This window comes from Mercurialis annua, linkage group LG5 (genome assembly GCF_937616625.2).
Source record: "Mercurialis annua linkage group LG5, ddMerAnnu1.2, whole genome shotgun sequence".
Taxonomy (NCBI): Eukaryota; Viridiplantae; Streptophyta; class Magnoliopsida; order Malpighiales; family Euphorbiaceae; genus Mercurialis; species Mercurialis annua.
The window spans coordinates 42305750-42330278 of NC_065574.1; the positions used below are offsets into that span (position 1 = coordinate 42305750).

Sequence of the window (24529 nt, forward strand, 5' to 3'; positions counted from 1 at the left end):
TGAGTGGGGGCGAAGAAAATTTAGGAATTAAACTGAACTTTTTTTTCCTTTTTTTATTTTATATATATATCGCGAAACTTCCAAATTTTGACATTTGATTTCGGGGTTTTATCCAAAACATTTGACTCTACATTTAGAGATGCACAGTGATATATTAATTTTTAATATATTTACCTTCTAAATTTTATTTGTTCCGTTCAAAACTGATTATTAAAATTTAAATTCTCAAATTTAAATTTTAAATTTCTACAATTACGACCTACTTCCTAGGACACCTATAAATTAATTTTACACTTAAATAATACGTAAATAGTTTTGTTTAATCGAGTATTTGATTGTTAAGTTAAAAAAAAAATTTAAAAAAAAATTGTATAAGTTAAAGAAATGAAGGATTGAGGCGATCAATAACTATATTTTATATTGATAATGTAGACAAAAACAAGAAAGAATAAATAAATTATTAGTTTAAGTTAAGCATCAAACAAGGATATTAACCATTATTTTGTTTTTATGGATTGCGGATTGCCACTCAATCCGCGATTTTAGATCGCGGATTAAGCGAACCCGGGCATTAAATGGGAATTATTTTTTCACAGGTACATAAATGGAATTTTCTAATTTCCGTAGGCACTAATCCATCAAAAACCCTCCTAAATCTTAAAAGTTAGATTCTAAATTTTAAATTTTAAATTTTTAAGTGAAGTGAGGATAAAATAAAACTAAAAATATTTCAAGGTATACACCAAAACTATAAACTAAAATTAGATGTTTTTTTATACCATTTTTGGAGGTGAAATAGTAGCGTTTGTGTGAAAAATTGATCCGACGACTTTGACAGAATGATGCTCAGTGCTCGTACGATTTGAACTCTATAGTTCATCGGTTTTAAAATTGAATGTTAAACAATGTTGATATGAAAGAAAAAAAATGAATAAAGGGTTGAAGAAGGAGACAAACACAAAACACATTGGAATCTTATGGTCCAATTGCATATTGATACTTCTTCTATCCCCCGCCTGCTATGCTTTAAATATATTTTCCATAAATTCATTTCTTCAGTTTCTTTGCAATCAAGTCATATCATGTTTAAGAATTGGAGAAGGGAGAAAAATTATTACCATCATATTGGATCATAATAATTTATTATTTTTGTAATTTTTTCTATATTTAAATTTGTTGAATTATTTTGCAGTGGAGATAAAACACAATAAATTAAAGAAATTGAAAAGAATAGTGGTATGTTACACCTAATATTAGGAGTGACTGTAATTTTGTCAAAGTAGAATAAAATATTCATCAATAATTGAATGGAAGACCCCACTCCTAAAACTCCATATAATTTAATAGCAAATAGTCAAAGGAAAATGAGCTAAAAACTAAAAAAATATTGGACATTTTGATTGATTGAGGCAGAAGGAAAGACATATAATAATATGATGGAGCAAGTAAACATAGAAATTGATTTAATCTTATTCATTCTTGAAATGATTCTATTAAGAAAAACAAGTCATGAAAAAAAAAGGTTGATTTAGTTTGAAGGAAAAAGGTGAAATTATGAATGTTTGAAGAAAAATAAATAGTTTTGTTTTGATTGAGAGAGTGATGGGAGAAGGAAATGGTTATTCAGAAAACTGGTTCAGAAACACAAGTGAAGAAATGTTCGTAAAGTCGTTGATGGAGGCGCCGACGATGGAGATTTTAGGATTGAAGGGTATTCATTGTCTTCATCAACATAACACCTTTCGAACCGACAGTGAAGAGCTTTTCAAATCATGGCTTACTAATGGAGAGGCAACTATTCTTTCTTTAATTTCTTTTTTCTTTCTTCTGTTTGCTTCCTCTGATTTTCTCATGATGCCTTTATTTTCCAGAATCCCTCGTCAAGCATAGCGCATCGCACCCGCCAAGCATCGCGGAGGTAATCCTGCTGCTAGTTAGGTAAACATATTCCATATTTTCAGTAATGAAATCTTGAGTTAGTTTTAATAATTGCAGGATTTCTACTGAACTAGCCAATTTGAGTCATCACCAACCTGGTGGTTCACTCCAAAACAAAAGAAGCAATGATGTGTTATCTGCACAAAACAATCATGCGCCTCTCGACGCTTCCACCGACTTCAACCAGCAACCGATTAGGTGGCTACTGTAACTTTTTTTTTCTGTTTCTTAGTTGCAACCCGTTCTGATTATCTATTCTATTTGCACAACTTTCATCAGGAATGCTGTCGAACAAAATATGCAGGCCAGTAACTTGTATTTGGCCAAGGTGGGTTTTATCTAGCTATCTCCACATTTATGAACCTTCAGGATTCTGATTCTTTATTCTTCAACTGCAGGCCTGGTCTCAACCCATGACAAGAAGTCGATCCTCTGAACTACGGTGCGTATCCATTCAAAACTGCTGCATACTTTAAATCAAAGCAATCATAAATTTTGGATTAATTTCAATGTTATCAGGAAGCGATATGCTGCTAGCAACAGCTTCAAGCAAGATTTTGCAGATGCAAATGTTTCCAGTGACCCTCATCCGCATGATATCGCCAATCAATTCATGTCCGCGTCCAATTCATCTTCATCTAATCTCAATACGCCACAAATGGGAGATATTGATAAAGTGTCTTCAGTTGTGAGCATGCTGAAGGGAACACTCGAACGCAAAAAGCTCAGTAGCCAGATTGAGAAACAGACTGCTCAAGAAATTGTAATGGATACAAGCTTTCATCAAAACATTCATGAGATTCCATTAAGCTTTCAAGAAAGGTCCAATGGCCAAGTTCTTCAAACAGTTGAGGAAGCTATAGATCTTGAGCTAGAAGGTTTTGTAAATCCTATAAATCCAGTTCATTTGAGCACAGTTTCTCGAGAACCGTCACAAAGTGAATCATCTACTGCTGCGCCAGTAGTTTCATCTGGTTTTGATACATGTGACGGTCTCAGTAACTCAAGTCAGTATGTTGAGAGCTCAAGCCAACATTTTGGCAAGAAAGTCACTAGTCCAGAGAATGACCCTAAAGCAAAAGGTACAAGAATCTGAAACAAATATACTCATTTGGATTCGGCATTTGACTTACTCAATTATTTACATCTGAAAATGCAGATTTCAGAGGGCGGATTATAGAAAATTTGAAGGATGATAGGAAGGTATTTAGCCATCTTTGAAAGCAAATTAACAACTCAGTTAAAGAGTTAAAATCTTGAATTGTTTGCTAACATTGCCCTTTGCTCTCAGAGGGGAGGCTTGGTTCGACATGGGTCTATTACGTCAGCTGCTTCAGGTAATCACAGCTCATAGTAGAAAGAAATCCAAAACTGAAGGTTTTGTTTCAGGTTGAGCGCTTCATAAATATGCATTCTAGTCCTATGTTATCCGAAAACGATAAAACAGGAAACACTGAATGAAAAAACGGTGAAAGAATATATTATAAATTTAAAGTTTCAGAATTTCAGAAGCATTACCGAAATGTAGCACACGACAAGTTTCCGTGCGATATAGTCTAGTGCTATACAGTCCTATGTTTCTTTCTAACCTATACAATTTATGCAGTGGACACAACAAAGAAGCGGAGGGTGGAACGTTCAAGAAAGTGAGCTAATCTTTCATCCTATGGTCCTGTAAGATTGTTCAGAATTCTTAAAAGCTAAAGTTTGTTGGTGATGCAGAATGGCAGAGGCAAAGGAAAGAAATTTAACACCACCAATTCCATCGGATATGCAATCTATTATGAAGCGATGCGAAAATCTTGAGAAGGAAGTGCGGTCTCTCAAACTCAACTTGTCTTTCATGAATAGGTACTAATCTACAGCACCAAGTATTAAGTTAGTTTCTGCAATGCAACATCATAGCAAATGGTCTTAAGGTTTTGTGTTTATCAATTAATATATCAGGAAGGATTCTGAGCAGACTAAGCAGATAGAAGAGCTTCAGAAGAGCAACGAAGAGTTGGCAGATGAAAAAGAAAGACTTGTCGAAGAAATCGAGAGAATCCTCTCATAAACAGGCCAACTATAAGACTTTCAAAGAGTAAAGGATCAATTCAACCATTTAACTTGGATTGAAATCTCAAAAAATATATAATTTTCAGCATTTTTTAATAATTAAACCCATCACTTGTCCAATATGAATCATTTCAACCCCTGAACCGTAACATTGATTCAATCTCGTGTCTTTCAAACAAACAGACAAGTGGTGAGTTTAAATGTCAAAAAATGCTAAACATTACTTTTTTTTTGAACTATTGATTCAAGTTGAGGGAGTAAATTGATCCTTTGTCCGACTTTCATACTGACTTAGAGCAGCAGCAGCAACTCTCCAGTCGAAAATGCAACAATTCATAGAAAATCGGCCTTCATACCTGGGTGATTTGTTAGCTAATCAACTATGTATGAATTTTGTGTTCTTAAAAGCAGGGGATAATTGCAAGGACTAATAGTTTCCATATGAACCAGTAGATCAGTGCAAGTTTCAAACTTGAAAATTGCATTACTGGTGAGGAAACTTTAATTTCAATGCTGCATACATGTTGAAAATAATTTGGAATAGTCTATTATTAAATAAGGCGAGTAGTACATACTAAAATAAACACGGAAGGGGGCGAGAGATAGAGAGACCTTACGGAAATCAAAACACATTTTTTTCTTGTTCAATCAATTCCTGAACCTTCAAAATCAGACAATATTAGTTAGCACATTAGAGTTGTCTTGTAAGATAATACCCTATACACTGAACACTACTTCCCACATACATGCATTGTTTGATGTAAATGTAAATTGCTATTGTTATTGCTATTGCAAGCCGTTGGCGAGAAAACAGATGAAAATAAGGTATCTCCCAGGCAATTTAACCTGCAACTTTCATATCAAAAAATGGTGTTACCTATAGCCTTCCACCACATATGTATACATTTAATGAATAAACACTATTAACCCCCTAAAGTTAGATTAAAATTACTGCCTGTCTCTAAATTTTGAAAACTCATTGTTCCCTCACTGACATTTTAATTCATGTGTATCAAATACCTAACTTGCTAAATGTTAGAGAGGAAACAGTAATTTTTAAAAATATAAGGAAAAAACAGCAATTTTGACCTGACTTCAAGGGGTTGATACTAATTATCTCTATATTTTACATCATCCAGCAGCAGTGCAAGTTAGAAATCCAAATCATACTTGCAATCCCCCAACCTAGTAGGTGTATCTTTTGTAAATCTCCGATAAACCAAGCCTTTTCCCATACTGGAGTGCTAACCAACCCGCAATTGACAAGTAAGCCACAAGAAAACAAATGCGCTTAAAGAAGACCATTTTAATGGTTCGACCGAACATCCGTGCAGCATAGGTTTGGGACAACCGTGACTTCATATGATGTATGATACTTATAAAGCTGATGGAGATCAAGGATGTTGAAAAACCAGTAACAATTCCAGCTACTGTTTCCCACCTCCAATAATTTGCATTGCCCTTCTTTTGTACAAATAATGAGCGTAAAGTCTTGATGGACCTGAGGATACAAGCAAGTCAGGTACATGGAATCAGTATAGTGCAGGAAAGTCACTAATAGAAAGCAAGAGACAGACAGAAGTTCTTTACAAGAATTTTACTGTTGCATTTTCAAGGATTTACAACAAATAAAATAAGAGGCACTTGCATAACTATTTTTAACTCAGTAATATAGATCACAAGCCATACTACACATAGAGAGCCCACTAGAGATGAGCAAACAAAGAACGTATCCAAAAGATTTCTCCAATGCACGGACAGGATTTAGCACAAGTGAAGACTTTAACAACAAATCTTCCTCTATGCTTAGCATTATATAACTAATAATGGAAGGCCGCTGATATTGTCTAAAACAAATGGTTACTTTGATAAAAAAAAGGGGCGTCAGTCACAAATTACATAGCATCTAAGTATCTCAAAAGCAGATGCGGCACATTGAACTAAATCACACTTGACGCCTCAATCTCAAACAACTGAACAAGCCCAGCACCTCAGCATCCATCCAATTCTCAGACAGTTAAGCTGCCCAAGCCAAGGATTTTATTTCAAATCACAAAAAGTGGGCAGAAGAACTCTAGCATGAGAAGCAATCATGCGAAATTTGATCTCAAGGGAGTCAAAACTTGAGGGTGAATAAGATCCATGAGAAAGAAAGTCTGAGAAGGAGTCAGATCTCAGACCCTGAGACAGAAAATGAGAGCATTGATGAAAGAATGGAAGAGAAACTGATAAACCAGAAAATAAAATTAATATATGAACTACAGTCTTTTCTGGGTATTACTAAATACCGACTCTAGATTATTAGGTACGGCCCCCTTTTTTACCTCCTTGCCCTTTTAATTAAAAACAAAAAACAAAAAAATTTAACTGGACGTTTTCGGTAAACGTACGTCTCCCCCCTTTGGGGAGATGTTTTTCGAAAACGTCTCCCCCTTGGGGAAATGTAATCTGGAAATTCGAAGAAAAAAAAATTAGAAATTAAATGAAAAACACTTTTGAAATTAAACGAAAAAAAAATTGAGATTAAATTTTTGAAATTAAATGAAATTAAACGAGATTTTTGTTATCCGTCATTCGTGTTTGAATGTGAGTTGAGAGGATTTACATGTGAGTTTTAGAATTAGGAAAAGGTACAAGGATATTTAAATAAAAGAAGGGGGGGGCGGTACCTAGTAATCTAGGGTCGGTATTTAGTAGTCCACTTTGTTTCCCTAATCTTGTTTCCTGATGGATGAGAAACAGCATTTTTTTCGCATAGATGCAATTCATAATTTTTATTGTTTAAAGGCATTAGGACCCATAAATCACCAAGAATACATCATATTCCCAGTCCATTCATGATAAATTATTTGAAAGAAATAAAACATACAACAGCAAGAACATAGGAAAGACAATGATGGATTGAAAATGTAAAAACTAAGAAACAATTAACATCCCCCATTTAAAACTACCGAAGAGTCAAAAACATGCAATTTAAAAGTTACTCTGGATTTTTTTTCGTAGTTATTGTTGGCTTGTTGCTAATTTCTAGTAACTGTTGAAACAAGATCATCTAAATACAAGAACTCATACAAAAATGAAAATGTCAAGTGTCAATGTCACACAATATGAAATTTCATTGTTTGTTGCAATATAATCCTCCAAATATGCATAGGTCTTGCAGTAGCTCTATTATCCAAGTAAGATTATGTAAAGACAATCAAAGTTTTAAGAAAAGGAAAAGGTCAATCATAAATAGCTACCTAGTCATCATCTAGCTTTAATTTGTTGCAAATAACTAAAAGGTTTTCAAATGAATATAAAAGCATTTCTGTAATAAATTTTTATGCAAAAAAATCTCAGTAGAGTGGTGTAATTTGTAATGATTATATCTGTCTGGAATAATTCCACAAAAACAAGCAGAAAAGCTGTTTTAACAGATTTATTTTCCGGATTATGTGAAAGATAGCAAATTCTCATTTCATTTTATGAACCAAGGTTCTGAGCTTGTCTCATGCAATGCAAAAAAACAATTCCATAGCACAAATTTCAAAGGCCGCACTAGGTTCTTCTCCCACACCATCCCTTCAGCAGATGTCCTTTCAACAAAGGATTATCCCCCCCCCCCCCCCACGCTTACCTTATTTCCTAATTAAGTAATCTCCATGAACACCCCAAGTACTTTCCCATGAGCTTTACTCAAAAGAATGTTTATAATCCTATGTTATGTTATGTTGACTGTACAATAATATTACAATTCAAAAGTCTACAACTTCTGGAACAATCTAACATCATTTACCAATTTCCAAACACCCAAATGCCTAAATCCCAGCAGTTTAAACCCATCATTACCAATTTCCAAACACCCAAATGCCTAAATTCCAGCAGTTTAAACCCATCATAATCATTCAAATCAATAGTTCAATCCTTATATCTGCATCAATTTTGATGTCTAAAAATTCCTGCAAATCCTTTCATAACTGTGTTAGAGCTTTGTCTCTATCAGCCAAACTATGTTTTTATTGTACTAACCTAACAAAAACCTCAATCTACATCACAAAATCCGTATAGCACATATAGCAACATAAACAGCAGCTGAGTTGAATGTATGTATCCAATGCATTTATGCCTTTCCTTCAATTTTCTTTTGCTAACTCATTGGAAATCAAACTTCACCAAAAGAGAAAAAAAGGAGCAGGAGAATAAGCTGACTAAAGCCAAATGATTTGTCAAGGATATACAACAGACAAACAAAGCACAGTTTATTTTACTCTATTGGATAAATCACAAGGCATAGGCTCAAAAGAGTACTGGGGGGATCAATAAAAAAAGAAATAAACAACCAAGTCCAAAACGAGTTCTGTTGAAGAAAAAAAAAGGGTTTTTTAATGCAAACACAGGATATAAAATAAGACACTAGCCAAAAATCATTTCCTTTTCCTCTTGTTCACTAAGCATCAATAACTAATTATATACTACCATTATATGGATATGGTCGAGCAAATAAAAGAAAGAAAAAAGAGATTGGGGAAAGAGGCAATTTACTCACAGAAAAACATAACGCCTAAGCATCTCAGAAGCAGATGGATCTTTCGCTTGACAAGGGAAGAAGCCATCACGATACAGGCTCACTTTCGAAAAGCCAACTGAATACCAGCAGTCATAAGTATTATTGACCTGAAAAGTAAACAATATGTTCATGGCCAGAGACTTGAATAAAACTTACTATAAAACAATTAAATATGTACCGAACAGCACATCAATATGCATAGCGTTTTATGTAGATGAATAAGGCTTAAAAAGAGATGGTGAAATCATGAAAACAGTATCCTTTATCTAGACATGAGTGAGATGAGAAGCTTTGCAGCGCCTACCTTGAACAAATCTTTGGTCAACCATGCAGCAGCAAAATTAGGCCTGCAATCTTGAGGAAGGGCTTCATTTGGAGCCTCTGCAAGTGCAAGCCGTCTCTGGCCCAAAGATTGATCTTTGTATTCCACCTGTAATTGATTAAGAAAAATACATATCAACAAAATATGCCTCATTCTCCATGCGTAAGTAGCAAAAAAAGGCACACTAACAAATTACCAAAAAATAAATTATATAATTCTTGAGATCACACTAGAGATCTGAAAACATTGTGCATCTCAATAGACGATAAATGCTACAGGCACTTGGTCCCTAGATAAACATAAAAAGTACATAAAATCATAATAGTTGCATAGATGATCACAGATATATGAAAAAACTAAACTGACACGACCAACAATATTTAGTGATAATGATATTAGAATGGACAATACAAATGCTTGTATCATGAAAATTTCCACATAAGCTAGCTGGAATATCATATTCCCCAGTCATCAGTCCATTCCTACTAGATATGGCCTTAGAATCTTATATAGTAACAGTTCATCCTATCTCGTAAGCACACCTAACTCATGCAATTCAAGTATCCATAAGCCATACACTCATGGTCATAAATCATTTTTCTTCACTTTAAAATGCGATACAAAAATCAGTGTACAAATTTATGATATTGTTAGTGCTTAATAGCATCACATATAGATTCCCATTTATTTCCATACTGACCAAACAGTCAGTTCAACAATGAGGATAACAAGCAAAGTGGGGTTCTTTCAAGTGCTGAACTGCCTCATTGAATAACTGTCATGACAGTAGCATTGTAACTCAGCACAGGGAAGAAACAAATGAGGACTAGGGTGATGCAGTCAGGACAGCACTAAAACATAGAAACGGCAAACACACAAAGTCTATGATACTGAAAAATAATCACGAAAAGAAAAAAATACAAAATGTAAAAACACGGGTTTGAGAACAAGATATATAACCTGAAAAACTGAAGCCCAATAGTAATCAAAACGACAGCGAAATTTACTGGAGTCAAAAGGATAAAAGACATGATTGTCGTTGTAATTCAAGAGTCCAAGTTCACAGACCTTGGATGATCTCAAATCCACACCTTCAAAATAAAAAAAAGTGAACCTCAAATTACTCAATATGGATAACCAAACCCGAAATTATAACACAAGCCTACAGGTCAACGCATCAGAGATTTTTGATAATTGGGGAGGGGGAACGCTTGTGGAACGAATAGAACCCGCTCGTTGGTAACATAAGTAGTAGCAAACACATTAAGACAAACTTCACAACACACACATACATTTACAATAGCAGTAAAAAAACTGAAAAATCAAGCATACATACATTTAAATGACCATTAGAAGAGAGAGAGAGGGACATACTTGCAGAGAGAATGGTGCAGTGAGTAGGAAAAAGAATGGGAGAGGTGAAGGAGAAGGAGAAGAAGTTAGCAGCCAATATACCTAAAATTACTGTTACAATTGATATACAAAAGAGTGCCATTATTGGGATTAAAAATGCCAAACTCAATCTCAACACAAACACTATCACATACTTAATCATCATCATAATCCCCATTTTATTAGTGTTAAAATCCCTATTCTCTTCCATTTCTATTTCTTCTTCTTCTTCTGAATCCATTTCATTCCCTTATCCAATTACTATCCGAATCAATTGTCCCCTTTCAATTCTCTCGGCCACCGGAACCAATCCTCCGGCGATCGCAATGCCGATTTGGGTCTTCTCTCGGTGTCTGCTCTTTTTTATATTCTTAAAGTTTTTTAATGGACTTGGAAAAAATGAATAGATTTTTTTGAGTTCAAGCGGGTCCCGCCATAATACACCTTACACTGATAGTGCTCCTCTCCGTAAACAAAATAAAAGTTATTTCTATTTTAAATTATTTAAAGAATAACAAGATAATTATATTCTAAATTTTTTTAATTAATGTCACGAATGAAAAATTGAGGGCCTCGACCGGTGTTAGGAAAAGAAAGTGATTATTCCGGAACATATAGCAAGCCTAAAATAATTAATAACTTTTTGCAAAACCGATCACAAAAACAAACATAAAACGTTTTCAGAAAACTTCCTTAAACAATAAATTGAAAACGTTGAAACCACTTTCTAAAAATCGTTGCACAAAACTTAGAAAGCAGGGTCTTACAAAACAATACTACATATCCCATATTGCTCTGTTTCGACTGAAATAAAATTATCATACAGACTAATTCAAATCACATTGAACTGCCAAACAAACAACGGTTATAAAGCGCAATCAAAACTTTATTTAAATAAACCATTTATCAGAGTATACAAACATATAACCGTTTACTACAAACTATGTCTACTATTGACAACTATTGCAGCTCTAGCGAGGAACAAAACTTTCCATTAATGCTTTGCATTGAGACTTTCGAAATATAAAATGGAAACTCGACCACGTAACACCGAGTCAAACCTGAAAACGAAAACAATGTGGGGTGATCAGTCGACACTGAGTGAGTTCGTATTTGCAAAGGTATTGTAAACATAAATTGCATAGACAGAACACAAACTAGTATCCAATCTGAAATCACACATCAAAGCAAACCGACAATCCAATCCGATCGAAAACCTAATCTTAAACTTATAATACCATAACCAAAGTCTAAATTTTTATCAAAACGTATCAATCAAATCAATCCAAGTGGTAAGATCCCGAGATAGTTCAACCGAGTTAACTATTACCATGTGACATAGTCCCGAGATAGTTTTACTGAGTTAACTCACTAGATACGGGTCCCGAGATAGTTCCACCGAGTTAACCTCGTATCTACCAAACATAATCCTCCTTTCCATTCCCAAACATAATCAAACATATAATGAGCTCACATCAAACATTTCTAAATACAAACATCTAGACTCTTAACAACACTAGTGATCACACAGTCCTATTGACGCCCAATAGATAGCTCGTTTCTTCGGATCGCTAAATCAAATATCACACTTTACAAACAACTATTATATACCAAACATCCAAGCAAAATCATATCATATGCAATGCATCTAAGTCAGTCATACTAGAAACATACCAAATCAATTTATAAATACAATACACAAAATAAATAGCAAACTCACGACTTGTTATCCAAAACCAAACACGTAAAGACGCAAGAACCTAAATTGAAAACGATAATAAAACGCAATTAAAATGGATTCTACTCTAGCGATATTCTAACCACAAAACACATAACGAATAAATTAAATCATATCGCGTCGTACTCTCCTCGATATTAAATTGATAACCTTTAACTAAATAATTTTCGTTTGTTAAATAACATTATTCTGAATATTATTTAATTAGTGATGGATACCGAATCCTATCATAAGTACTGTGGAGCCGAGTCGTAGGAGATCCATCCTCGGACGATATCGGACTCCCGTCCAAAGGGCTAAACCAGACGAAATCAACAGCTGAATCCATGAGATTCGCCTCGATTGGAATAATACTTCAATCCTCGAAGACAAGACCGAATTCCCTGAGGACTCGGACAAAGCGCGTCGACCCAGAGATTCGGCTAAATGACCAGATCTACGAAGATCCACGAAGATCTTTCCTATTCGGATACAAACTCCAACTTAGAAAGATAAGTTTAAACTTAGGAAGACGAGATTATTTAGGAAGATATTCCTAAATAGGACTCTCGTCTGAATAATGAATCACACTCCTAATCAGGGTCAAACCCTACTAAATAGGATTCATTTTCCTATTCCAAGTCTACAAGGTATACATTCAACTACTATATAAAGAGCTTGAGGTATGCTGAAACACACAATTACATTCATATGCTTAAAACACTGCTCAAAACTCAATACTGACTTTAGCATCAGAGAGTTAATCAGACAACCACCGTCCGGTTAGCTTCTACCCTATTTTGCAGGTTAATCCACCCGATCAGAAGGCAGACTCCATCAATTGGCGCTGTCTGTGGAAAAAGCTTGATAACTTCAATTCCAAGGAGTTTTTCTGAACTCAAACAAATTCATTGAAGAAGATGACTTCTGATAGATCAAACCTCAAGAACAAATTGAGTAATACACTGCGATATCCTCTGGAGAAGAAACAAAAGACGCAACAACCCAGAATGCTGCCGCCGGTAACATTCGATGATGAAGACTTTGGAAGAATCAATCAGACCCATAATGAAGCTCTAGTTGTAGCCATGTTAATTGAGCACTGGAATATGGAGAGGATATTAATCGACAAAGGGAGCGCAATTAACCTGATGACGAGAAAAGTTTACAAAAGCCTCGGAAGAGTTCCTGCGGAATTAAAGAGAAACGCTACCCCGGTAATGGGATTCGGCGGATCCCCCATTAGACCTATGGGAACAATCATTCTAGACGTCAAGTTAGGGAGAGAAAGGAAAGATGAAGAACTACAAACACGATTTAGCATCGTGGATATTGACTTACCATACAACGCAATCCTGGGGAGGCTATTCCTCCATGATTCAGCCGCTGTAACGAGCATAAAAGCTCTCACAATGAAGATACCCACGAGAAAAGGGATTGTCACGGTGCAAGGCAATCGAGTCAGCGCGAGAGAATGTTATGACAAGGCAGTAAGAGAATCCTTTGAAACTCTGCCAATCGAAGAGATTATGAACCATGACCTTGAAGAGAAGGAAACCACCCCTGAGGGCGAGATGAAAAAGCTGGAATTAAATAAAGAGAAAAAAGTGAACTTGAAAATTGGCATAAACCCCAAAATTTAAGAGGAGATCGTGACTACGCTGGAAAAAAAATATCAGGACATTCGCCTCCAAGGCTTCCGAGATCGTGGGAATAGATCCGCACGTCATAACCCACGAGCTACATGTGTCCGAAGGAGCGAATTTGGTAAGGCATAAGAAAAGAAAATTGTCTGAAGAAAAGAAAAACATAATAGCTGATGAAGTAGAAAAACTGAAGAAATCTGGATTCATCAGGGAGGTACACTACCCTGAATGAGTGGCCAACATGGTAATCATAAAGAAAGCAAATGGAAAAAATAGGATGTGTGTAAATTACACAGACCTGAACAAGGCGTGCCCCAAAGACACCTAATCCATTGCCCGACATAAACCAGTTGGTCGACTCAACAGCCGGACATGCGATGTACAGCCTGGCGGATGCCGCCCAAGGCTATCACCAAATACAAATGAAGGAACATGATCATGAAAAAACGTCATTTATCACGGAAGGCGGAACCTACTGCTACACGGTGATGCCTTTCGGATTAAAAAACGCAGAGGCAACATACCAAAGACTCGTGAACTTCATGTTCAAAGACAAAATCGGAAAGCGAGTCCAAGTATATGTAGACGATCTAATCATCAAGAGCGAGAATGTGGAAAACCACGCGAGGGACTTAGAGGAAACCTTCAAAACTCTGAACAAGTTCGGAATGAAGCTAAATCCGGACAAGTGCGAATTCGGAGTGCAAGGAGGAAAATTCTTGGGATTCATGATATCCCAGAGAGGAATAGAGGCGAACCCAGAGAAGATCAAAGCAATCATGGACATGAAATCACCCAAAAACATAAACGAATTTCAAAAACTCAACGGGCGAATCACTGCACTCGGAAGATTCATGTCCTGCTCGGCGAAAAGATGTCTACTGTTCTTTAAGGCCCTAAAGGGTACACAAATATTCGAGTGGAATGAGGATTGCAAAGAAGCGTTCGATGAGTTGAAAAAATTTCTAACCTCACCGCCATTGCTGAGTCGACCATTGAAGGGGGAGACGCTCTACCTATATATCTGTGCAAGAAAAGAAACAATAGGAACAATGCTAGTAAGAGAAGAAGACGGGGAACTAAAACCAATTTACTGCATCAGCCGAGTACTGAAAGGAGCGCAAACCAGACACCCGGAGATAGACAAAATGGTGTTAGCTGTTGTGGCTACAACAAAAAATTTAAAGTATTACTTCCAGAGCCACAACGTGGTAGTAAGAACCAACCAGTCCTTACAGAAGGCGGTACAAAGACCTGAAACCTCTAGGCGACTTGTCCATTGGTCTATCCAATTAAGTGAACACGACATCCAATACGAGCCTTGCCCAATGCTCAAAGCGCAAGCCCTGGAAAATTTTGTAGCCGAGATTACCCCTGGCGAACAAGAAGAGGTCATACCCGATTTCCTATGGGTATTGCATGTAGATGGAGCTTATCAAACAAAAACGGATCAGGAGCCGGAGCCATCCTTAAGGGATCCAGAAACATTAGAATCGAATACGGAGTAAAAATCGGATTTGACGCAAGCAACAATATCGCCGAATACGAAGATTTGATCGTCGGACTCGGCTTAGCACTGGAAGTAAAAATATAAATCTTGAAGATCAACAGCGATTCTCAGCTGGTAGTGAATCAAGTCAAAGGCGAACACCAAGCTAAAGAAATATGAATGGTGGAATACTTGGCGAAAGTCATGAATTTGCTCCGAAAATTGGAAGCACAAGGAGGATAATGGGAAATCATACAGATCCCATGAGAACAAAACACCGAGGCCGACGCCATTGCTAAGTCAGCCTCCGAACTTGGAGACCTCTTCATGAAAATGCAGCTAAAAGAAACCCTCGAGCAACCAAACATCAATGAAGATGGCGATCGATGAGGTTAACTCTTGGATGAATCCAATAGTCAAATAATTATACCAAGGAGAACTACCACCGGACAGCGTTGAGCCGTCCGAATCATTCGAAAATCGGCTAATTACTCGTACTACAACGAGGTCCTCTACCAAACCTCTCTAACCCACCCATGGGCAAGATGTGTTTCAGCAGAGAGTGGGAACATAATCCTAAAGGATATCCACAAAGGAATATGCGGAGCCTATGAAGGCGCGGTTACAATCGCAAAAAAAAACAATGCTTTAAGGATACTTCTTGCCAACCATCAAGGAGGATACGAAAGCACTCGTGAAAAAGTGCGATAAATGCCAAAGACATGACAATGTCAGCCACAGACTAGAAGTACCCCAGGGATATCTAGAAAGTCCTTGGCCTTTTGCCATGTGGGGAATAGACATAGTTGGACCCCTCCAAACAGGGAGAAACTAGATGAAATTCTTAATCATCGCCATCGAACACTTCATAAAGTGGGTCGAAGTAGCACCGGTATCGACTATAACAACAACTAGAGTGGAAGAATTCTTCAAAAACGAAGTAATATGCCAATTTGGTATACCTCACACCATAGTAGCAGATAACGGGAAACAATTCGACTGTAAGCGATTCAAGAAGTTTTGCAAATATCTGATGATGAACTTGAAATTTACATCAGTAGCGCACCCCCAAACCAATGGCATGACCGAAGTGACCAACCGAACCATAGCGCAAGTGATCAAGAAACGACTAGCCCAATATGAAGAAAATTGGGTGGATGAACTCTATAGTATCCTCTGGGCTTACAGAACAACCCCAAGAAAGGGAACATGCGAAACACCTTTCAGACTCACCTACGGAAATGAAGCAGTGATACCAGTAGAAATTGGAATACCAAGTATCAAAGTGAACTATTTGGAAGAAGAGACCAATGAAGCAAAAATAAGGCTATGTTTAGACTTATTAGAGGAACGAAGAAATCAAGCGGGAATCCGAGCTGCAGCCTATAAGAAACAGGCTACCAAGCATCACAACAAAAAGATAAACTCAAGGGAATTCCAGGTGGGTGATCTCATCCTAAGAAACGCGGAAGTCGGTAGAGGAAATGCCGGACTAAAGAAGCTACAACCAAACTGGGAAGGACTTTACATAGTCGAAGAAGCCACAGGAAAGGGAGTGTACAAGCTTAAAACGATGACTGGATCCATGATTCCGAGATATTGGAATGTAAAACATCTAAGAAAATACTACCAATAAACTATTTCGTAGCATGTATCGAGTTTATTTATGAAATAAAAATTCAGATTCGACATACAAAGGATTCACTTGAATCTAAATAAATTTAACAAGCTCGTTTGAGCTTACGTTAAAATAATAGACTCGCCTTAGTTCAAAAAATATAATAGGTACGTCTGAATCTATAAAAACAAAGCTCGTCCGAATCATAACTAGATTTGCGAGAATACATTCATGAGGTTTAAATTAACTTCAAAAAAGCAAAAAGCACAAATTGAAGAACCAGTTTAAAATAACTCGGAAAAATAAATAGACAGAGACACGAAAGATAGAAAAATTTCTATTAATACGAAAAATAATTACAAAAAGGATTACAAAACCAAAAGAAAATAAATACAAAGATATCAAGACGCTCTTTTAAGGGCTTCGGCCTTCTGCATATCAAGCTTCGCCTTGACATCCTTGGCGAGAGAGGCTGGATCCAACTGATTCACCCTAGAAAGGTCGACATCAGGGTTCTTCTTCCGCAGTTTCGCCCCAATCGCCAACCGATTCTGAGTCATCACTTGGGAATAAAAAGTCCCAGACTTAGAAAGGCGATGGCGAAGTCGCTCCGCCTCCTTCTTCAGCAAATCCCGTTCCTTGGTAAGGGCATCTGAAGAAGTCTTTAGAGACTCGATCTCCTCAGATAAAGTCTTGACCCGAGCCTCTAAAGCAGAAATATCCTTCTCTTTGGAGGCTTTGGAGGAGCGCAACTGCAGGTTGAGAGCTTCAGCCTCATTCAAAGACTACTCCATCTTTTCTTTCTCGGATTGCCAGGACTCGCAATCCCTCTTCAGCTGCTTCAGCTCGTCAACCGCATCCTGGCGATGTTTTTCCAAAACAACGATCGCGTGGACCACCTACAAAAAAATGGAGAAAATAAGAGGAAATAAGCAGAGACAATCATAGTAGGTACGCAAAAAGAAGGAAATAAATACAAGAAAAACTAACCGAAAAACCACTGAGACAGACAAACTCAGCAAGATCAGCGCCATGTTCGCGATCTATGGACTTGATGTCCTCCTTCAACAAAACATTTTCCATGCAAGCACGGAAAACGTTGGTGTTAGAAAGATGAGGCGGATCCTGCCTATCCGCCCACTCAGCAAAATGAGGCGCATCATCACCAGGAACTTCTTTCGAAGTCTTCCTTTTCTTCAGCCTCTTTGATGAAAGACTAGACTGGTCCCTAGAGGAAGGCCTTTTCTTGCCGCAGGCCGGCGACTCTTCTTGAAGGATCTCAGGATCCTCTATTCGAGGCAAAACAGCCTCCGATCCCTTAGCATGAACCCCTTCCGCATCTGAGCTCGGAACAACGATCAAGCTCGGACTCAGATCGACATCTAGAGGAGGAAGCACTCCACTAGTCACCTCGCCCATATCTACAGACATGTCCACAGAAAATTTTCAAAAAGATGGTCGAGCGAAGTAGACATCCTACTAAATGATAAAATGAAAAGTTAGAAAAATACCTTCAGAAGGAAGATCCGCCAGAAGCGAATTGCGGCGACTCAAGTACTGCTCAAAAAGAATGCTATACTTAGGCTTGTCAGCTCGGCAGTGTGATAAAAGAGATTGGGCAAAATCCTTCTCTTTGCCCGACAGTTCCGGAACAGCAAAAAGTGAAACTTTACTTTGGGTAAAGCTTCAATAAAAAGAAGAAAAAGAAGAATGCACAACTAAGAAGAATTTAGGAGTCCAACCCTTGAGAGAAGAAGGAAGAGTACGATTCGGCCTACCGCCAGCAAAAATGGATTCCTCGTCTTTTCGACGAGAAAAAGAATAAAAATAATGGAACAAACACAAGGAAGGTTCTCGACCACAAGACCTACAAGACTCAATAAAACAATAGATAATGCGAATGGCATTGGGATGCAGCTGTCCAGCTGGAATACCTAAATTTAAGCAAATTTCTACTACCAAGTGCTCTAATGGAAAACGCAGACCATCTCACAACTGCTCATGGAAAATAGCAATTTTCTGAGGCGAATCTGTACTTTGATTCGCCTGAAACTTTGACGCGGGTTTAGCAATTTGAAAAGAATCAGGAAAATCAAAATGATGAGCGAATTCTAGTATCTGATCGCTAGACAAAGAAGAACGGGTATGCTCCAAATCATCACGAGCACCCCGAGACCCCTCGCCTCCCTCTGACATTTTAAATTATTTGGGAGAAATGGGGGGAAATAGTGAGGAATATTGGATTTTGAATTTAAAAAGATCAAATCAGGCAAAAATCGAAAACCAATTCTCAAGAACACGAAGAACACAAAAAGCAGAGAAGTAAAAACCTAGAACAAAAAATATGTAATCAATTATAAATCAAAAGTACATGGAGATCAAATATACAGGATCAAACGAAAGGTAGGAAGCAACCTTGAAACGAGGAATCTTGAAGCAGAAGAGCAAATTAAAACAGGAAGATAAGAATGTAGATGATGAAAAAATTCTGAAATAATTAGGAGATAGATATAACAAAAATGAGTATATATACTCAGACACGAAAGAGATTAGGAAGATGAAGAGACACAACCCTAAGGTCACTGCGGATGAATGACAAATGTCACTAAATCGAGACACTTGTTCACAATCTAACAAAGACAATCGCCGATGACTCTCACATGGCAGGAAAATGAAAAAAATGGAAATCTTGTTGAACAAGCGAAACGACACGCTAGAATATGAATCGACTTGCCTCGAAATAGAGCTAAAATTTACCAAGGCATAAATACCATGACTTCAGCTCACTTGCGGGGGGGCTAATGATGAATACCGAATCCTATTATAAGTACTGTGGAGCCGAGTCGCAAGAGATCCATCCTTGGACGATATCAGACTCCCGCCCAAAGGACTAAATCAGACGAAACCAACAGCTGAATCCATAAGATTCTTCTCGACTGGAATAATACTTCAATCCTCGAAGACAAAACCGAATCCTTGAGGACTCGGACAAAGCGCATCGACCCAAGGATTCAGCCAAATGACTAGATCTACGAAGATCCACGAAGATCTTTCCTATTTGGATACAAACTCCGACTTAGGAAGATAAGTTCCAACTTAGGAAGACGAGACTATTTACGAAAATATTCCTAAATAGGACTCTCGTCTGAATAAGGAATCACACTCCTAATCAGAGTCAAACTCTACTAAATAGGATTCACTTTTCTGTTCCAAGTCTACAAGGTATACATTCAACTACTATATAAAGAGCTTGAGGTATGCCTAAACACACAATTACATTCATATACTCAAAACGCTGCTCAAAGCTCAATACTGACTTTAGCATAGGAGATTTAATCGGACAACCATCGTCCGGTTAGCTTCTATCTTATTTTCCAGGTTAATCCTCCGGATCAGAAGGCAGACTCCACCAATTAGCTATCCAAATTAGTTAAAATAAATTAATTATCGGGTTAAAAAGATAATTAATTTATTAAATTACTTTTCCTATAATTTTAATTAATCTCAACTCAAAACATTATCCGAATAACCAATAATTATCGAGCTAATAAAATTTCTAGTTAAACTCAACTTTTTCAAAACTGGTTTTCTAGCCAATTTCGGGCTATCAAAGCGCTCACTTAAAACAGTCCGATTAGTAAACAGATTCATCATTCTTATATTCTGCAACACCATCTACAACTTATATTTAGGTCCGAATCTCAACTCAAAACGTTATCCGAATAACCGATAAATTATCGAGCTAATAAAATTTCTAGTTAAACTCAACTTTTCCAAAACTGGGTTTCTAGCCAACTTCGAGCTATCAAAACGCTCACTTAAAACAGTCCGATTAGTAAACAAGTTCATCATTCTTATAGTTCGCCACACCGACTACAACTTCCGTTGAGATTCGAATTTCATCCGATACTCGTAGGAGGTCAAAAAATGCACCCAAATCGCCTTCCCTGAGCAGTTTTGGGGGCTGCACAAGTAGTCCCAAAACAGCCCAGCGAGCAGGTTTCTGCTCGTTGTACAGAGCAGGTTCTTCTCCTTGGAGTAGAACCGAGCTGGTCAGGGTTTAGTCCGACACGCACACACGCCAAAAGATCAATTTTCGACAAGAAAAACACTCAAAACGACTACTAATATAACCCTAAAACCCGGCTCCTAACCACATACCATAACAGAAAATCTAACTGAGTAAAACTTAACAAAACCATCCAAAAACTCAATCAAAATCAGATTTGAAATTTAAACCATGAACGTTTATGCGTTAGCTCTCCAACTGAGTCAAAGTTTCTGAGAACGGATGTCGGAAATAGAAGAACCGAGCTCCACCGTCCATGTTGCTCCAAAAAAATAAAGGTTTGCTGGTGATGGTGAGGTGGGTTTTGGCAATGGAGGTTTGGAGAGCTAGTGTTTGAATTTTTTTTATTTTAAGAATGAAGATGATTAAATATGGATGTGTATTTATAGGCAACACTTAGTGGGTTAATATCACATGTAAATCCTTCAAAAATTACCTTTTAACTCATACCAAAAACTTCTCAGCCATTTTAATCCAAATTGATTTCGTAATTACACGAAACTTTGACGATGATTCTTAATAATAATTAACGGACTTTGGCATAATTAAAATTATCCCGGAACCTTAATTTATTTTATTTTAATTTATATTAATCTTAATTTTTCTTTAGTCTGTTAATCTCGCTGTTAACCAAGTTAAATTTTCAATTTAACTTCTCAATTCACGATAATTAAAATAGACCCTAGTCTAAGTCCAAAATATTTTAATTTATTCTTGACCTCCTTGTCTTAAACTACCGCAAATTAGAACATGTGGCACCACTTAATTACCATAAAAATACGGGGTATTACACTTAAATATTAATAAAAACATTTTTATTTATAGGCTAATATTGATATTTCAATAAAAAAAATTATTTTTAAGCAATTATAATAAAACTAATTAGAATAAATTTAAAATTTTAAAAAAAAATTACGAAAACATTATATAGTATTATTATATTTTTTAATATTTGTACTAATTAAAAAGTGTCGAAAATTCTAATGTTTATGAAATGAAAAATATTATAAATTTTAAATAATATAATAAAAAAACACTCGGTAGTTTTGTTTGAAAATATGCATGATTAGTTTTATAATATTGTATTTTAAAAATCTCATTCAAATTTTTAATACTTTTATGGTTACAATTTTTTTCATCCTTTATCTTTTCTTAATTAGTAAATACAAGTTAAAAGACAATTAGTGATTAAATATAATTTTAAATCAATAAATATTATAAATAAATGTGCAAGATTATAATTTTTTTAAATTATTATCGGCGCGCGCACAGTACAAAATCATATAGTGTTATTGACACCCAATTAATAGCATGTTCCATCAAACCATATTTAAAACAGTACAATAATATACATTCACGTAATATATTTTGTATATAGAAAATAAATATGATTTATTTAATAATAAAGGTAATAATATAATTTTTTTTTGAAAAAGGTAACAACATAAATTTATTGTGAATATTTAATCTCAACGGCTTAACTATGAAACTGCAATCCGAGATTGTAGTACTTGTGAGAAACCATTACATACATATTAATACATACAATGATTTCATGGGATTTTCTGTCCTAACTCTAAAATTGATTTTAGACTCAACGATATCAGCAGCTTGTCATGTAACACATCTTTCATCACTTATACACTTTTCTCATAAACTCGTTTAGTTAACCAATTATCGATTCTAGCTCAGGTTTCAAAAACATTATTATAATCAATTGTTTTGAGCATCAAATTCATCTTTCTCATTTAATTCTCATCATTCTCATTCCGTTGGCCGAATTCATTAACTCTAAACTCGATGTTTAAAAGTCAACTTTTCAAATATTGTAACATGTCGGTCAAGGCCATGCTTTTTCTGTCTGGTTATCGATATTTCATATATCATAAATAATTCAACAACGTTTTTTAAAATACATCTTTTAAACATTTAATAAAAAAATGGCGTTTAACAACCACAAAGCTTAAAAACCAATAATTCTTTGTCAAGTCTAAACTCGATATTATTTAAGCCACGCAGCTTCCAACAACAACGCATTTAGCTTCGGCTGTTGATAAGGCTAATGAAGTTTTATTTTTTCCAAACTAAAAAAATAGTGCATGATCAAGAAATTGGCAACTCCTATGTGTTTTTCGTATTAATTTGATTGCCTGCAAAATTAGCATCACTATATCATGGACCTAAGTTTAGTCCTAAAAGATATGTCAAAATTCTTTTGACAACAATAATATGAGATTTCTTGGGATTAGCTTAAAATCGTGCACATAAGCATATACTAAACTGAATGTTATGATGACTAGCAATTAAATACAGTATAGAGCCAATCATACCTTGGTATAGTTTACAATCTACAGAATTACCTTTATCATCCTTTTCAATTTTGAATGTTGCACTCATAAGATTTTTTATTGCTTTAGCTTCAGTCATTTTGAACTTCTTGATTAACTCTTTTACATACTTTGTTTAGCTTATCTTCTCTGTATCGTTCCAATTTTATCAGATGTCCCCGAAGGGACACTTTGTTTAGCTTATGAATATTCCATTTTGACATTGTTTTCTTCGAAGCCCTAACAACAAAATTACACATTATTCTTATTTCAAACTCACTTTTCATCATATCATAAAATTCTTTGCACATGCTATTTTCAGTTGACCCAAAGACAATATCATCAACATAGATCTATACTATGAGAATGCCTCTCAAGTGTTTCTCGATGAATAAAATTTTGTCCACTTTACCCCATGTAAAGTAATTTCTCAGCATGTAATATCTCAATCTTTCATACTATGCTCTTGAAGGTTGTTTTAGCCTATACAAGGCCTTTTTACTAGAACATATAGTTTGGATATTCATAATCTTTATATCTTGGCGGTTATTCCGCATAGACTTTTTTATTTAAGTAACCATTCAATAAGGCGCTATTGATATTCATTTGCTTAAGTTTGAAGTTCATATAGCTTGTATTAACACAAAGCATCCTTATTGATTCAAATCTTGCTATTGAGGCAAAAAATTTCTCAGAATCAATTTTCTTAGCCTGATTGTAACCGTTAGCTACAAGCCTTTATTTGTTCCTCACTACATTCCCTTGATCATCAAGTTTGTTTATAAATACACATTTAGTTCAAATTATAGTCTTGTGTTGGGGTTGTGTAACTAGGTGCCAAACTTCATTTTTTTCAAAGTGATTCAGCTTCTCTTGCATACATAAAAGCCAATTTTCATTATTCAGAGCCTCCTCATAGTTCTTGGGTTCAACATCTGAGATATAGGCCACATGAGCTACATTTGCGATCATTCTCTTTAGCTCACTTCTAGTCATCGTTTTCCTCGAAGGGCTTGTGAGAAGATTCTATTGGGAACAGTATTTGCGATATCTTTATTCTCTTGGCGGATCAACATGACTTCCTTGAGCTACTACAACTAACTGATTAGTTTGATATCCTATATGTGGGATTCTAGTTTCTTGTTCTGAATATCATTAGCTTCCAACTGGGCTCTTGTTTGATCATTTCCTCCTTGTTGTTGATCATTGGTTGGTGGAATTGTATTACCCGTAAGAAAGTCATCTCTAGAAACATCTCTACAGAAATAGATTTTGGTTAGTCTCTTTAAAGATCACGTGCATGGAATCTTCCATAAGAAGAGTCCTTTTATTGATAACTATATTTTCTTTATTATGCTTAAGATATTCTATGAAAATAGCTTCATCAGATTTATCATCAAACTT

General features: G+C 36.0%; 2 protein-coding genes and 1 pseudogene across 2 annotated transcripts; 1 reads left to right on the forward strand and 2 right to left on the reverse strand.

Moving 5' to 3' along the window:
- The first annotated feature begins 1398 nt into the window (after nt 1-1398).
- Nucleotides 1399-5497, forward strand: LOC126681155 (protein CYCLOPS-like). Its single transcript, XM_050376578.2, has 11 exons — nt 1399-1791; nt 1872-1918; nt 1996-2136; nt 2218-2266; nt 2337-2380; nt 2458-3020; nt 3098-3141; nt 3230-3275; nt 3545-3584; nt 3661-3789; nt 3886-5497. The coding sequence occupies exons 1-11, from the start codon at nt 1603-1605 to the stop codon at nt 3992-3994; spliced, it is 1401 nt and encodes a 466-aa protein (XP_050232535.1). The 5' UTR covers nt 1399-1602; the 3' UTR covers nt 3995-5497.
- On the reverse strand, nt 4812-10637 carry LOC126681156 (uncharacterized). The gene is made up of 5 exons (XM_050376579.2): nt 10242-10637; nt 9828-9958; nt 8850-8975; nt 8525-8652; nt 4812-5497 (listed from the first exon to the last, which is right to left on the reverse strand). The coding sequence occupies exons 1-5, from the start codon at nt 10498-10500 to the stop codon at nt 5182-5184; spliced, it is 960 nt and encodes a 319-aa protein (XP_050232536.1). The 5' UTR covers nt 10501-10637; the 3' UTR covers nt 4812-5181.
- Nucleotides 10638-23219: 12582 nt separating this feature from the next.
- LOC126685183 (U6 spliceosomal RNA) lies at nt 23220-23314 on the reverse strand (annotated as a pseudogene).
- Nucleotides 23315-24529: the final 1215 nt, after the last annotated feature.